Here is a 15353-nt window from a genome sequence, read left to right as displayed (position 1 = left end):
TGTTGCGCGCTCTTTTATTGCGCGTCTTCCTGGCCGTCCGGCAGTGACCTGCCCATCGTTGACGATAGCGTTGACGGGAATCCATAGCGGATTCCCACTAACGGAAAATATGCAGCAGGTGCAGGTAAGTGTTTCGTCGAACTCTGAGGCCGTTCATGCCGACAAACCATGCAGAGCAAAAAGTGGACACGTACGCTCTTCACGGCTATGAAAAAGGAACTACGCGAAGGCGCCGAGGGAAAGGGTGCCTGCTTTCGCTCAGCCGAGTTATAGGGACGGCGGCAAAAAAGAAGAGGGAACGAACTGTCGCTCGCTCGATCGTTCATTCTGGCTATTCGCTTACATCGACAGTAATTATACATTGTTTCTGCGTAATGTTTCTTGGAAGGTGTATAGCATGCCAGATAATATGCAAGTAATTTATATATATATATATATATATATATATATATATATATATATATATATATATATATATATATATATATATATATATATATATATATATGTGTATATATATATTCGTGATGCTTCCTAGCTGAAATAGAACGCAATTGACAGTAGCACCCAGCCTTCGTTGTTGTCAATTTTACCTCGAAAATCATAATAAGTTCGCATATGCGAAAATCCAAGTAAGCAGCAGTGCTGCCAGTACTATTGGCATTACATGTTTCGTTATGCTGCGAACCACTATGTTTCTTTTGACATTACTGTAAAGCTGTAAAACTACGGCGTTTTGCTGAAAGACTGCTGCATTGAGATATCTGTTGGTCCTATAGGTTGGGTCTGCGGTTCATCATTAAGGTTTCTTGCGCAGTCCTATATACAGGTCTCAGGTTGCCCCTTTAATTGTTGGATAAAAAGGGCGCGCATGTGTCCCCAGAAAAACCAGGGGAGGTATTCTATAAGTGCCAACCTACTGGACATGCCCATTTCGTCTGCTGCTGAAGTGCTGATTGGCTGGGGGTGCCTGTCTCCCTGTGACGCGTACTCCATCTCAGCCAATCGGCACTCCAGCTGCAGACGAAATGGACATGTCCGCTAGGTCGACATTTATAGAGCCCCCCGCCCCTTCCCAGGTCTTGTCTACTTGACCGTTAGTGTTATTACTGCACGAATAAAAAACCGCGACAAGGGTGGAAATACAGAACACATACGCAGACTCGCAACTGCTTCATTCTGAAAGTTGCTACAAATAAGTAGTTGAGAACGGTACAAGTATTACCGTATCTAAGGCGAGACGAACAGGCTAGAAGTAAATTATTATACGTCACAAAACAATATTTTCCGCGTATCGGCATTCAAGATAGCGTGCTACGGAGACACGAAAACTTCTAACCTTGAGGGCTGTTGACGCTTGGTTTATGGATTCTTTGTAATCTTTCTAACATAAAATGCCTCCGCTATCTCGCGGTTGAATCATTCTCTTCTCCGTGCACGCTCCCTTGTGAGAGTGAACGATTTCAATAACGTTGGGGGTGCATCCGCACTGTCGGCGAATATACAGCCCGTTGAGACAGAGCGGCATTTTTCAGGGATAGTTGTTGTTCTGGGAGGCGTGCGTTAACGCACCTTCCACTTTGCACACGTAATATTATTGGGGTGACAAGGGTGGTCGGTAACTACCCCTGCATTACAAGGAACGTAGGAACAAGTGTGCTTCACTTGGCATAAGCCTTGACGTACGGAAGAGGCAGTTTCGCTCATTTCGCACACTTCTGTGCAAGCTTATGTAAAATTTTTCGTTTGGGTAACCCGGCGACTACAGATTACATCCAATTCACCATGTATAAGTGCAGGAGCTGCTTATGAAGGAATAAAACATTCCCCACATAAAAGTATTGCGAATACCTCTTAATGTGACCATGGTTCTACATCATGAGTGATTTCGCACTATAGGGAAGAGTACCATCACTCAATAGTTAACGAGTACAACCTTCCTGTTAAGCGTACAAGCACTGTGCTGGAGGGAGTAGAAACACTCGGCTTGGAGGAGTTCAAGTACACGGTCTGGAGGAGTAGAAGCACTTGGTCTGGGGGATACTATTATTCTTGTGGGGAGAGTATTAGCACTCTGCGGAAGAATGCTAGCACTCCCTTGCGGTAGAGTAATAAAACTCTCTCTTATCTACTCTCTCTCAAACGGGGTCGATCTACTCTGGGAAAAAGAGTGAAATATGGGACAAGCATATACTTCCTCAAAGAGAGTTCCCCAAACTTTGTTTTTACACTGTACATTCGCGATGAGCACCACGTTTGGCTAAGTAGCTAAGACGACCTTGTTTCGCGCGGCGCTTCTTTCGGACCTGGGTCTCCTCGACACTGAGTGCATGCTTTGGAGTCATTTCGCAAGCGCGTGTCTACGTGCACCTTCTGCATGTGAGGCTAGCACGCTGTTGCCCTGTTGAGACTCCACCTGCAAGCGTTCTTCTCAGGCCATGGATGACTGTAGTGTTTACGCTATCAGAGCCCAGCACGTGACCCCCACACCAAAGCACTTACATTTTTGTCGCATAGAAAAGCAAGCACAGCACGTTCCATACGCACAAACTGAGAAACGCTGCCGCGGCGACTCCGACCGATGCGTGGGTGTGAGCGTGATCTGGCGGTGTTGCAAGAAAGCCAGCGGAACGTGCGCGAGAAAGACCACAACAGCAGCTCCCGCAAAATCGGAAAAATAGGCAAAGAAATCTTTGCTTTAAGAGTGTGTAAACTGCCATTTCGCATGGGCTAAATACTGAAACGTTTTCGCGCGTCACACACCTCTCCTGTCTTGCGTTATGTGCGAGAATCAGACCTCAAATAAGGGCAACGTACCTTCAGTGCCAGTAGTCACATCAGTCTGCGCTAGACGCGGTTTTCGAATTCGTGTTTTGCCTCTGCTTTTATATATTCTGTATGTCTGAATGAATATATCTGGTGATGTTGTAGCGCCAATAGGCAGTAACGACTTGAAGTTTTTACAATTTAATGCCAAATCTGCAACGAACAAGTGTGATAAGCTTGCCGTGTTTTTTTACAAAATTTTCTTTTAGTTTTAACGTGGTCATGGTAACTGTAACCTTATATAAGCAGTAGAGTGACGTACTTTATGGTATATTTCTTTCTGAAAGGACGCTCTCTTCATGAAGGCGTAGCGTGGTGCTCATAGTTTGAGGTCAGTCCTCCCGTGCCTTGATCCCCCGTTTCTCTACTACGGCGCCAACAGATCGAAATTTGCATTGCAAAAAATACGTTTTCGTGTTTTCGCACTGCCCACCTGACGAAACGATGGACAGCCTTATACCTTTTGTTGAAAGTTTATTCACTCTTGTGTGTGTTACCGAGAGGTGTATTGCTGTTAGCGGCGATTTTACTTTAGCATATTGCAGAGCACTTCACAGTCATGAGAGCTGGAAATGCTCATTCACTCTTTTATGCTGTAGGAGCGTTATTGCTGGGCCTACGCGCGTCAATCATGCCTCTGAAACCTTGCTTTATCTCTTTTTAACAAACATTTCCGCAGACACCATGATATCGCTTGCGAATGTGACGGACATGAGCGATCGTTTACCAGTTTACATGTTTTGCAAATTTATCACGCCTCAAAATTTGTGAGATGGTCTCAGTTGCTAATGTTCCAGGAAATTATTTACAAAACTATAAACTCTTTTCGGAAAAAACGATTGTATTAGACAGTAGAGGTCTCTGCTCCTGTGCCAGGACACTAACTGGACATATTACACGCTCATATGTGCCCAAAGGAAGCATATGAAAGTTCCTTTAAATATAAAAGAATAAAGAAGTCGACCAAAGTATGGAAGACATGGCTCGATGAATGACTCAAGATCATCAATTATAATTGCACTGTAAGTTTACAAACTAGGAACCTCGAGGGGATCTCGCAATTTTAAAGAAATAATGACCGCTTGTAAAAACAACTTGTGAGAAATATTTGAAATAATGCAATAATATTGTGATTGATATTTGATTACCAAGACTTACTCAACATTTTAATTCATCGCTTTGAATTGAAATTTTTCTTACAAAATATGCAAGGTGCGAATGTAAGTTTAGTCAAGTTCGGGGATAATATGCTATCTAATATAAATACCATTTTCTATAATGCCTGTTTTGTTCAAATGGTTAGAAAAAAACTCTAAGCAAGATTCCTGGCTCTATGTTTCTAGTAAAGATTATGTGATAACCATCATCTGTAAAATAATTGCCTCATTTCATGAAAAATATTTCATCATGTCTGCATACAATTTGGTTATCGCGCGGCAATGTCGACTGAATTGGCGAAACTAACTCCAAAAGGGTGAATTTAAAATTACTTAAAAGATTCGAAAATTATGTTTGGAACTTTCATTGACGGCTCTAAAGCATTTGACAGGCTAAATCTTCAAACTTTGCTGGCCAAACTAGAGCATTACGGGCTTAGTAAGATATCGTTAAAGCTTTTAGAGTATTACCTCTACCACAGAAATTAACTCGTGCAAATTGCAATGTAATAGTCAAGACTCGTCATTATAAAACAAAGGCTTTCTCTGAGAAGTATACCAGGATCAATGTTTTTGTTTTCACAATAATGATGGGGCATTGTTCACATTGTTGACGACGTGAAACTTATCATTGATGCAGACGACACCAGCCTTTTCTTTAAGTCTCGTGATATCAATAACCTCTAAATCGTAGTTAATGACACTCTGCAATAATTGGCCCAATGAGCAATGTCAATTATCAAAAATTATTTGCAACAAAACAAAAACTCATATTTTCACCATCATGATAACAAATCAGTAAAGGTATTACGTTACAGTCAGGTCCGAAATTATTGAACCTTTCTCGAACGCGAAAAGTTAGCAAGAAGATCTGCATAAGTATGCTAGTCTCTTTAGGGTTTGAGGCGCTGCATTGAAACGAATAGGCGACGTGTAACACGTTCTACCTAGCTTTTTAAAGAAAGTATCGTATTCGTGCCTCACGAGCACGTAGGAGGAAAGCCGAGTGCCTCACGAGACGTGCTCCACGGCGGCGAGCCGTTACGAGATGGTGCCAATTAGCATGCAACGTCCCCCGGTTGCCGATGACGTCATAAGAAAGGCATGTGGCGAGCGTGTCCATCGATACAAGTAATGGAAATAAAGCACTGGCGTGGGCTGTGGACCCACTTCGATGCGCTCTTTCGCATGCGCCACCGCTGCTACAGAATACGCTCTGCACGAGCCACTCGTGTCCGTGTTCACGCTTCCTTTCTGAACAATGAGCAACGCAACTGATGGAAGTGCTTTGTGTGCCGCTGCTGCTAAGGAAATTAAACAGCAGCGCTGGGATTTCGCCTTAGAAAGTATCGTAATCGCTGGTGAGTCAATTTGTTTTAATTTTGAGGTGGGGGATGTCGAGACAACTTTCTTGGCTCAAAGCTCATTACCATGAAAGAATGCTAACACTGATGGAGGCACACAAGTGTGTATAGATTCAAGATAACAGGAGAGTTCACTAAACAATGCGTCGAATAACTGTACTCTTCGATAAATGTCACATCACAGCAGCATCTATTGACCACGCAGTGAAGACGAAGTGGGCGCTTCACTCGTCGAGTGTCGGCTGCGCGACACCGTGCGGGGCGTGCTGCACTGCAACCTGGCTGGCGGAGCCACGGCCGACCAGCGCTGCCTGCTGCCGCTCAAGGTGGACGTGGTGTTCCTGCTGACGCGTGTGCTCGAAGACCTGCAGCCATGCGGGGCCAACCCAGGCGTTCACGTGGCGCCCTTGTCTAGGGTGCGCCGGGTGCTGCGCAGTGGTGGACTGCTAGCTCTGGCCGGCATCACCTCGCCCGCTCTAGGCTTCAAGGAGGCGCTGGAGGATGCCCTCATTACAGCAGGTGCGCACTTCGATAAGTTCGTCTCTCTGCGATGACTGGTTCGTGCTCGCAGTACGCAGTGTTCGCGGTCATGCATTCTGGGGTTTCCCATGCCACAACTCCGATTTGGTTGTGATGCAAGCCGTAGGGAAGGACCCCGGATTAATGTTTACCCCTAGGGGACCTCTAGCGTTCCCCTAATGCACGGGACACGGGCGTCTTTGCACTTCGTCCGCATTGAAATGCCGCCACCACGGCCGGTGCTCGATCCCATGACATCGCGCTTAGGCAGTTTTCGAAGGTAGCGCCTGCACTTGGGCATCCACCAGACACCTGCGTACCATACAAATTGTCAGATCCATGGAAACGTGATCAGTTAATAACAACCAAGCGGATGAAGTTAAGTTCTTTTTTAACAGGCTTCCAAAATTTCGGCATGGTTTTCTTGTGACAAAGTCAGTTGTATTAGTGTTGCTGCATGACTTCGAAGCTAATTAAGCCATGCGTAATAGCATTTAGCTTTGCAATAGTGTCGGAAAGCAAACTAGCGGCGCTGAGCTCAGGTGAAATGCTCGAAAGCCGCAACGAGCGCTGTTTACAGTTCTACATATCTTGCGATAAATAAACTAGCATCTCACAGAGTTGAAAGAGAAAACAGCGTCTTTTGCCGGCGCCGCTAAGCTAGAGCATGCTATGAAAACGATATGTCACCTCGCGGCATAACGCCCGCCGTGGTTGCTCAGTGGCCATGGTGTTAGGCCGCTGAGCACGAGGTCGCCGGATCGCATCCCGGACGCGGCGGCGGCATTACGATGGGGCTGAAAACACCCGTGTACTTAAATTTAGGTGCGCGTTAAAGAACCCCAGTTGGTCGAAATTTCCGGAGTCCTCCACTACGGCGTGCCTCATAATCCGGAAGTAGTTATTGCACGTAAAACAACATAATTTTGAATTTTTTCGCGGCATAACATGTGATGATCAACTTCAGACCTTCTCAGACCTTCAGACCTTCAGATCAACTTCAGACCCGCTACCCTGCCTGCAGACAAAAATACATGGGCGAGAATATCCTGCTGCTTACACCATTAGTAACACTAATGTTGGGGAAAAAAACTATAAACGAACAAAATCATGTTAGGTTTTAGGATGTATCACTATAATTTATCACAGCCGCTGCGTGAACAAACCGCACTGCGCGATTTAAAACGCCAGCAAGATATTTAAAATTAAAAAAAGAACATCAAAAATCACCGAAGGTTGAGGTAGTCTTCAATCCAAACTTTGAGTGGAGCTTCATACGTGTCTTCATTTTGCGATATATTGGCTGGCGTGTACAGTCGGTCTCGTGTAGCTCGTTGCGCTCAAATAATAAATGAATAAAAGTGTGGCGCGGCTGCCTCGCTGATCGGGAGATAGGGAGAACCAGCACGTGGGGCCAGCACGCAGGCGCAATTCACAGAAGCCCCGACCGACCGACCAAGGCGACTAGTGCTACTCTGTCTGACTTGGGGCAAGAAATTGTAATGGCAGCTTTCATAAATGTTATAAACCATCGCTTTTTACCTATCTTCATACCAAATACGGTGTTCGCATTAGGTTTCCCAGGTGCCCTAAGTAAATTAAACAAAGCGTGCTGTTTACACTTGCTAAGCGTTATCCATTAGGGATGGATTTTTTGAGTTGAAAATGGCTGCGACAAAAAAAAGCTCCGACACAAAATTCTATAACTAATATTTACGAGTTTCTGCAAAAGTTGAAAGGACGCACGAAGTTTTTTTCGGCACAGAAGGAGTCTATACAACCTGTGACATATGTAATGCTATTAACAAATTGATGTCAAGTCAACCGGGCAGCGTGTGAATCAGAAACAGAGGAAAAAACTGTAATTTCGGGGACACTGTGACAATGGAATGAATGCAACAGCAACCAAGAAATAGCACGTCTAAGATTATATATTAGACTGTACACTTAAATATTGTTCTGTTAATTATTCTAGGGCCTATTTAATAAATAAATGAAGTAAATTAATTATGAGTGCACAGACAATTCCCACAGTACGAAAAACATTAGGACAATAGCATAGCACTTCGCGTCTTTCTGAAGGAATAGTAATGCGGTGATATTAGCCAAATAATAAACTGCATTTTCAAATCACCACGCAGAATTTGTACTTGCTTACTGAAGGTGTTTGCTCAACGTCGGATAATTATTGCGCATATCTGACCTCGTCAACGTGTTTGCACAGGGACTCGATCCTCTGCGCTACAATTACTGTGGTCCTTCGCCATAGAAGTCTGCACTGGCGTCACACTTTCTACCTGTACGCGGAAAGAAGTGTTTTCTTAATACAGTGAAAGCTCGTTAATTCGAACTTCAATAATTCGAATTTATGGATAATTCGAACTGTACGATTTGGTCCGGCCAAGCTCCACAGAAGTCTATGTATAAAAAAGTCCGTTAATTCGAACGCGAGAAGGTTCCCTCACGGATAATTTGAACTACGCTCACCTGGCACACGGCCAGAGGAAAGCGCCTACTGCCTACACACAAGGCTGTATTTCCTCCGAACGGAGAGAACGGCGAGAGAAGGCAAAATCGGAAAAAAATCTAACCGACGCGGGGTTAGCCAGAAGGCAGTGGCGGCTGCCGCCTCTCCGTTCTACATAACCTCCAAGACTTCGTGCCCGTTGCGAATCTCGGAGGCTTTGCAAATCTTGTACAGCTGCTAATGTGGTGCGGAGATGGCACGGCAAGCGCCGAAACACAGGGAATCAAGTACGTCGCAGCTGCGCTTGCAATCAAGAACCAACGAATCAGGGCCTTCGCCACCTTCACATGTTCAGCGTCTTTGTCTCGGCAGTCTTCATCGGTTGCGCACCTCTGTTTTCAGCTTAGGAGGTGTCGGCCGTCGCGAATCATTGTGATAGTGTTAAGCCTCGGCTAACGTTCGTTTCGGCGGACATCGGTGGTGTGGCACAGTCGGACCCAGAGCTTCGACTTGAAGATGGCGTGTGCCCGCGGCACACGCCATCACTTTCTGACACGCCAAATTTCTGACATGCCCTACTGCTTCCAAATCGCAGTGTACTGTTGCTCTCCTTCACTTTAGTTAGTTCGAACTTTCGTTAATTCGAACTGAAGCGGCTTCCCCTTGCGGTTCGAATTAACGAGCTTTTACTGTACTACTGGAATATTAATCTTCGTAAACTTCAAAGGGTTAATTCTCGAAGCAAATACAAATTGAAGAGCAAAGACTATTTATTTTTATTTGTACATACTGCAGCCCCTATATGGGGCTATCGCAGGAGTGGGTTAGACAAAAAAAAAAGTCACACAAAAAACCAAGTAAACAATAACATTAAAAATTCACAAGAAATAAGGCAGATGACACAAATGAAACTCAAAATAGCAGCAACACTGAGAATCAGTACAAATACGAGAATGAGTAAATACACTGTAACAACAAGAAAATACATAAAATCAGGTGTGGTTAACTTTTAACAGGAAATCGTTTAATGGCAGTGACCTAACTGTTCCGGGAATTAAGTTCCAGAATTCAATGGTACGTGGGAAAAAGCTGTATTTAAATTTATTAGATCGAGCAAAGCCCGGTTCAAATGCGCCAACTTCACTGCCACACCTCATTGTGGCACCTTCTCAAGGGCTTGAAGAACAACCATTGCTGCCTCCTTGGATGTGGCACAATTGTGCCAGTCTGGCACAATTGTGCACCCATTGTGCCGGGTGCCAACCAACTCATCCTAGAACAAGCTATAACAAACTAAAGGGTCTGTCACCGGGTTGGGTTAGGGAACGGCTGCGATGCATGTATGTGTGTGGCGTTTCTTTTCTTCTTTAGTGGCTCGGCAAGACTCCCAGACGCAGCGTTCCGGCACTGTTTGAATGAATGCCTATGTGTCTGGAACAATGCGCGAGGTTGCTACAGAGGCAAGCGAGAGAAATTCTAGCCTAACTTTATGTGCCACAAAATATTCACGCGTGCAAACCCTCGTGACTTTTTTTTATTTTGCTCGAGAAATCAACTTGGCGGTATTCGGTTCCTTCTCAAAATTTTGATGTACCGTACGTCCCTAACGCTTCACAATTGACGATGAAGCACCATACAGAATAACAAATTAGGAGTTACGAATTCCTCCCTCAGGTGGAAATTGCGCGTCCGAAAAACAAAAAAAAGGACACTCAAGCCACAACGATAGCAGCATGCAGAATCGCTGGTCGTCGAAATCTCATTCTTCGGATAAGCACGCCGTCCGTTGGCGGGTGACGCATCGACCATTACGCATGATCCCTGGTGCTTGCGTAAACGCCGCAATGCGCATCGCTTCGCGTACACAATCTGCGTGTACCAATATTCCGCTGCTTTAGGTTCGCCAACAGCAGATCTGATAAATGGAGACGTCTCTTGCACGGCGCGATATCATTCCAACAGTGACCGGCCAGGAAAAAAAAACAATTGCCAAAGAAAGGTATATCATGCAAATGTGTCAATGCGATGAAGACGACGTGTGATTTGCAAAATGGAAAGTTAACCCATTAGCGACCAGCGTACTTCTAAAAGTGCAGTACCATTTTTATTTGTAAATAATTCAAGACAAAACACACATTGTTCCTTGGTAGGTGATTTTACTAAGAAGGGTCCTGCGACGACCACCGCGTTGCAGTTTGGTTAGCTGCATGATGTGTTTGATGTATTCATCGACAAACATGGGCAATGGCTGAATATAGCAGGTGCTGTACATGCAGCTTCTTTATGTTTTGTGAAGCATAGCATTCACTGTTCGAAGCTGAAGTGTTTGGACAAGGTTTAGAAAAGAAGGATGCAAGCGATGAACGCATGACATTCCTTATACAATGCATATTATTACCATCGCAAGAAAATGAATGCAGGCATAGGCGCCGATTACGGGCGGCTGAGCCACCGCCCCCCCCTCCGGCAATGCCGAAGCCTGCCCCCTTCCCCCTACCTAACCTGTCAACGCCAGAGCTTTGTCAACTACATTATTTGACGTTTCTTTTGGCTTGCCTCGACCTTTTTACTTAAAATTTCATTGTGCCTAATAGCTTACTGCATCATTGTTGGCGCGGACGTTCGTGGATTTTAATTCATAATTTGCTTTATTTATTACAATAGGAGAACAAGCGCATTAGAACTTCCAGCGGCAGCTGCCTCGCCCGTATTTATTTACTTCAACACTGTTTTGAATTTCCACGGTGAACACCATACACATACACAATATATTTTAATATATACACAGGAAAGCGCTTATTATATGTATAAAGACAAGGAGGTGGCGAATTAACAATTATCTCTAAAGGCATAGATAGCTTAGGCCTAGAGAATTAATATCTTGCTGTATGATTGCCTCGCTTCAGAATGCTTTGCATGCTTTTCGACCCTGAAAAACACCTGTAGACTTTAGTTACCCCTTCAGTAGAGACTTGTATCAACGGCGTATGAAATGCACATGAATGACCCGTGTCTCAACCTTGCTTCTTTTTCCGGCAACCAACGCTAACGGCCCATTAAAAGAACGCTTCAAATAATTTAAAACACTTATTATGAATAGAAACATCGTTACTTGCCTGCAGAGGTCATAGATATATACAGGGTGTTCCAATTACTTGTCATGCACCAAGATTTAAAAAAAAAAGCAATGCGTTACTGAAGGAAAACCTTGTGCATATTGTTTCCACTAGAGTGGTGTTGCTGCCAGTAATTTTGTCGTCTCTGCGATCTAGTGTGCCAAGTGCGATTGATTATGTTACTCGACACATACTATCATAATTATTAAAGTGTCAATGAGGCATCTGTAGGCACTGCCAAGGGACATCTAACTACGGTATTTTGAGCGACGTACTCATTTTGTACAATTTTTTGTCCGAGGGATAAATAAACCTTGACAAATATGGCGAATGGAAGGTGACAGATTCCCCCCCCCCCCCCTCCTCCTCCACCCCCGCATCAAAAGCAGTGCCCTCGAACAGGCTATTTCTGAGTTAGGCAGACCGAGATGAAGAAAATAAAGGAAAATATAGCCGGGACAGGAAATCGGGACAGCGTAGACAAGCTCTTTCCTGGTTCTGCTTGCGGCGTTGCTATTCGAAAGCTGCCTGCTTCTCAGGAGTACGTATGACACGTTACCAACCCGTGTCGCCGTCGGCGAGAAACTCTCGACTGCCATGGAGAGGAACGACGTCACTGCTAACGCAGGCAGTGCGTGCATCTCTTTCGCTTTTTTTTTTGTGCATTCGCATAGGGTTGGCCCGGAGGAGTTTTCGGCGTACAAGCGACAGATGGACTAACAGATGAATCGGCCAGCTAGATACAGCTGTCTGTAAAACGTCGTGAGCGAGCTAGTGCCTTATCCGCCGCGCCTCGGCTGAAGTAACATGTCGCGTTTGGTGTTGGAAAGAAGCTCTGATAGTTGTTCTCTCAGGGTCGACAAAGGGCAGGGTTAATTCTTTTTTTTTGCCAGAAAAGCTTATCGCCGCAAAAGTGAATTGACAATGTCAGCGCAATTGCTTAATGGTGCATTTTGTTTCGTCCCGGTCACCATTTATTTCTCTAAATTTACGCTGGTGATATGCTCAGTCCCAGCTTCTTCGATGACCGGACAGCATTACGTGGACGAAATCCTTGAAGGAGTGGGGGATGAAGTTCTCAGCGATGTCCCACTGTCATGTCTTCCACTTCCGTAGTATCAGCAAGGTGGGGCACCCGCACACAGCAGCAGCCGCGCACGAAACTGGCGGGATGCGAGTTTTCATGCCCAACAGATTGGAAGGCACGGGCCTGCCAATTGGCCGGCCAGGTCACCTGACCACTATCCAGTCGATTTGCTTCTTTGAGGTTATGTGAAAGTTCATGCTTACATGATCGAGACGGACGACAGATTAGTTCAAGGCAAGTATAACGGATGTCCCCTGTCGAATTCCAGTGTTGGTCATCAAGACAGACATTGAAGATGTGACAAACAGAACTCAGTGCTGCGTAGCTGTAGAAGAAGACTTATTCTGACCTTCCCCTAGGCAGCAGCTGGTGTTCAACGGCGTTTACGTAGTCATAGATAATAAAGACACACTGAAATCTGCTGTATTTTTAGTTTGTTTTATGTGCTTAGTTTGTTTTATGTGTATTTTATGTGCGATTGCCAATACGGCTCATTTAGAAGTGCTATATTTACTTTCTTGAACGCTTCGGGTTTGCCTTTTCTCTACACGTGGGTCGCTTCCCGTCTGTTTATTTTGCTTTTATTTACTCCCACGACCCAGCACGTACACACTCTCATGAAAAATAAAACCGCCACTATAATTTCGCTTTGGTCTGAAGCAAATTTCTGCCACGAAATATAGCTGCGCGCGCACTTTGTCGGGGTGGTGCTAGCAAGCCTGGGATTTATAAACATGGTATGCGGTTACATAGCCTTTCGCGTTTCATGCTTGGTCAGAGTGCCACTTCCGCCGCGTCATCAATGGGCTTTTGTTATCAATGGGATCAGTCGGGCTGGAGAAACGCATAATAAATGTTACGTAGAGAGGAAGGAATAGCTGCAAAGCCACGAAACCTGCTATTGATGCTCCTCCCGTACCCTCATTAACGTGATGTGCTGTCTCTTCGGATTTGCGACAGGCAATCCAGTTACCTTCAATGAGCTTATTTGAGGGCGCTGCTTTGTGATGCGGGCGGGAGCATTGCCACGTGGTATTTTTTTTATATTTCGTGAGATTTGTTTGCGAGTCAGAAAGAATTGCACCCAATATGTTGCTGAAAACACAGCAGTTAGATGTCATTCTGGGTTATCTGAGGGTGGCTACAAATTCCTCATTTAGAGTTTAATAATTAGGACAGTATTTTTCGAATTAGATAACTATTTGCAATTGTCAAAATAAATTTTAGGAACGAGATAATGACCGCTGGCTACTCCACTGTACTGGAAATGATATGCATTAGGTTTTCTTCGAATAAGGGAAATGCTTTTAATTCAAGTCTTGGTGCATGACAGTTGGGGCACCCTGTATAATTCGCATGTGACATAAACGAGGTCAACCCGTATTCACTCGAAATCAGAATCAACAGCAGTCATGCGCAGGAGCGTTTATACTTGGACTCACTGAAAAAGCAAAAGACAGCGCGAGGCTGCACTTTCGCCGGGAACGCGAAGCAGTATAATTGATAGCGAAGTATACGACAGTTACACTAAAGAAGATTACACCATTGAGAGACGCCGGATTCTTGGCGTTGGAATATGACTCAGGCTGTGAAACGGAACTGTCTCCTACTATGAGATCCTGTAAATTCTCATATAAGGCAGTCACTTCAGTGAACAATTCTTTGAGGTCACAAGATCTCTGGAGTTCAAGTGCCTTCAATTGCCGATTACATAAACTGGACCCCACGCCACGGCTTGAACTGCCATCTAGTCTTTTCCGGGGCGAAAGAAACTTGCTGTGCCGCTTGTGGCTGGGAGTGGCTTTCAAGAACACATGCTCCTATCATTCGGGAATGGCCGAGAGCCCGATGTGCGTCTTCAGTGGGTGCGAGGAAGCCATCGAGCACCTATTGTGTACCTGCCCTCGCTACGTTGTACAACGCCTCTCTCTGCGGGCAACTTTACACCGAGTGGCCTCAAGAGCGTTCACCGAGTCAGAGATGCTTGGACAGTGGCCACACCTGTCTCTGGCACGAAAAGCAATTCGTGCACTAGTACAATACCTGAAGTACACCGGCTTAAGCGAGCGTTTATAGTGTCCCTGCGTATAGTGTAGCTCCCGCATGCACTCAGTGCTTACTCTCTCCCTTGTTCCTCTTTCTACACCCCAATCACCCACCCCCAGTGTAAGGTAGCAAACCGGGTGCTCTTCTACTTGACCTCCCTTCCTTCCCTATCCTTGCTTGCTCTCGCTCTCTTCGAGGTCATACAATGTTTCTTAATGTGCAAGAAATATATATATATATATATATATATATATATATATATATATATATATATATATATATATATATATATATATATATATCATAATAAGCCAATGAACACCGACACCAAAGAAAATACCAAGAAAATTACATCTGCTTACTAAATGAAATACATTAACAATACATTATTGGAAATTAAAGTTCAATAAAAAACAACTTGCCGCCGGTGGTAACCGAGCCCACAACCTTCGCATTTCGCGGGCGATGTTCTACCAATTGAGCTGCCGCGGCACTGTTTCCCCATCCACTTTCTTGTGTCTTTATGTGCCCTAGTAGAACCCGCGCAGTATTAGCCAGTGCCACCACTCACAGACATTGGCGGCGGACGGGGTACGTCTTTTTTTGCCGCAGGCGTCACAAGAACGTGATCTTTTTGGGTGAAGGCAACTGGTAAATAAACCCACATATGCTACCTGAAGGCATCAATGTAGTCGGATTCGAGACCCTCATTATGTAATAAACGAGAAGAAAGGGGATAGCAGAGGGGCCCGATTTTTATTAGTCATGTCA

At 44.8% G+C, this 15353-nt stretch overlaps 1 protein-coding gene across 3 annotated transcripts in view; it reads left to right on the top strand.

Moving 5' to 3' along the window:
* The window catches only part of LOC135906587 (uncharacterized), a 208066-nt gene that overhangs the window by 112785 nt on the left and 79928 nt on the right, over nt 1-15353 (top strand). For all 3 annotated transcript variants that reach the window (XM_065438043.1, XM_065438046.1, XM_065438044.1), the window contains exon 4: nt 5553-5866. In XM_065438043.1, the coding sequence (XP_065294115.1) occupies nt 5553-5866 (314 nt within the window). The remainder of the gene's footprint in view (nt 1-5552; nt 5867-15353) is intronic.

This window comes from Dermacentor albipictus, chromosome 5, assembly GCF_038994185.2.
Source record: "Dermacentor albipictus isolate Rhodes 1998 colony chromosome 5, USDA_Dalb.pri_finalv2, whole genome shotgun sequence".
Taxonomy (NCBI): domain Eukaryota; kingdom Metazoa; phylum Arthropoda; class Arachnida; order Ixodida; family Ixodidae; genus Dermacentor; species Dermacentor albipictus.
This window is presented reverse-complemented; position numbering and strand designations above follow the sequence as displayed.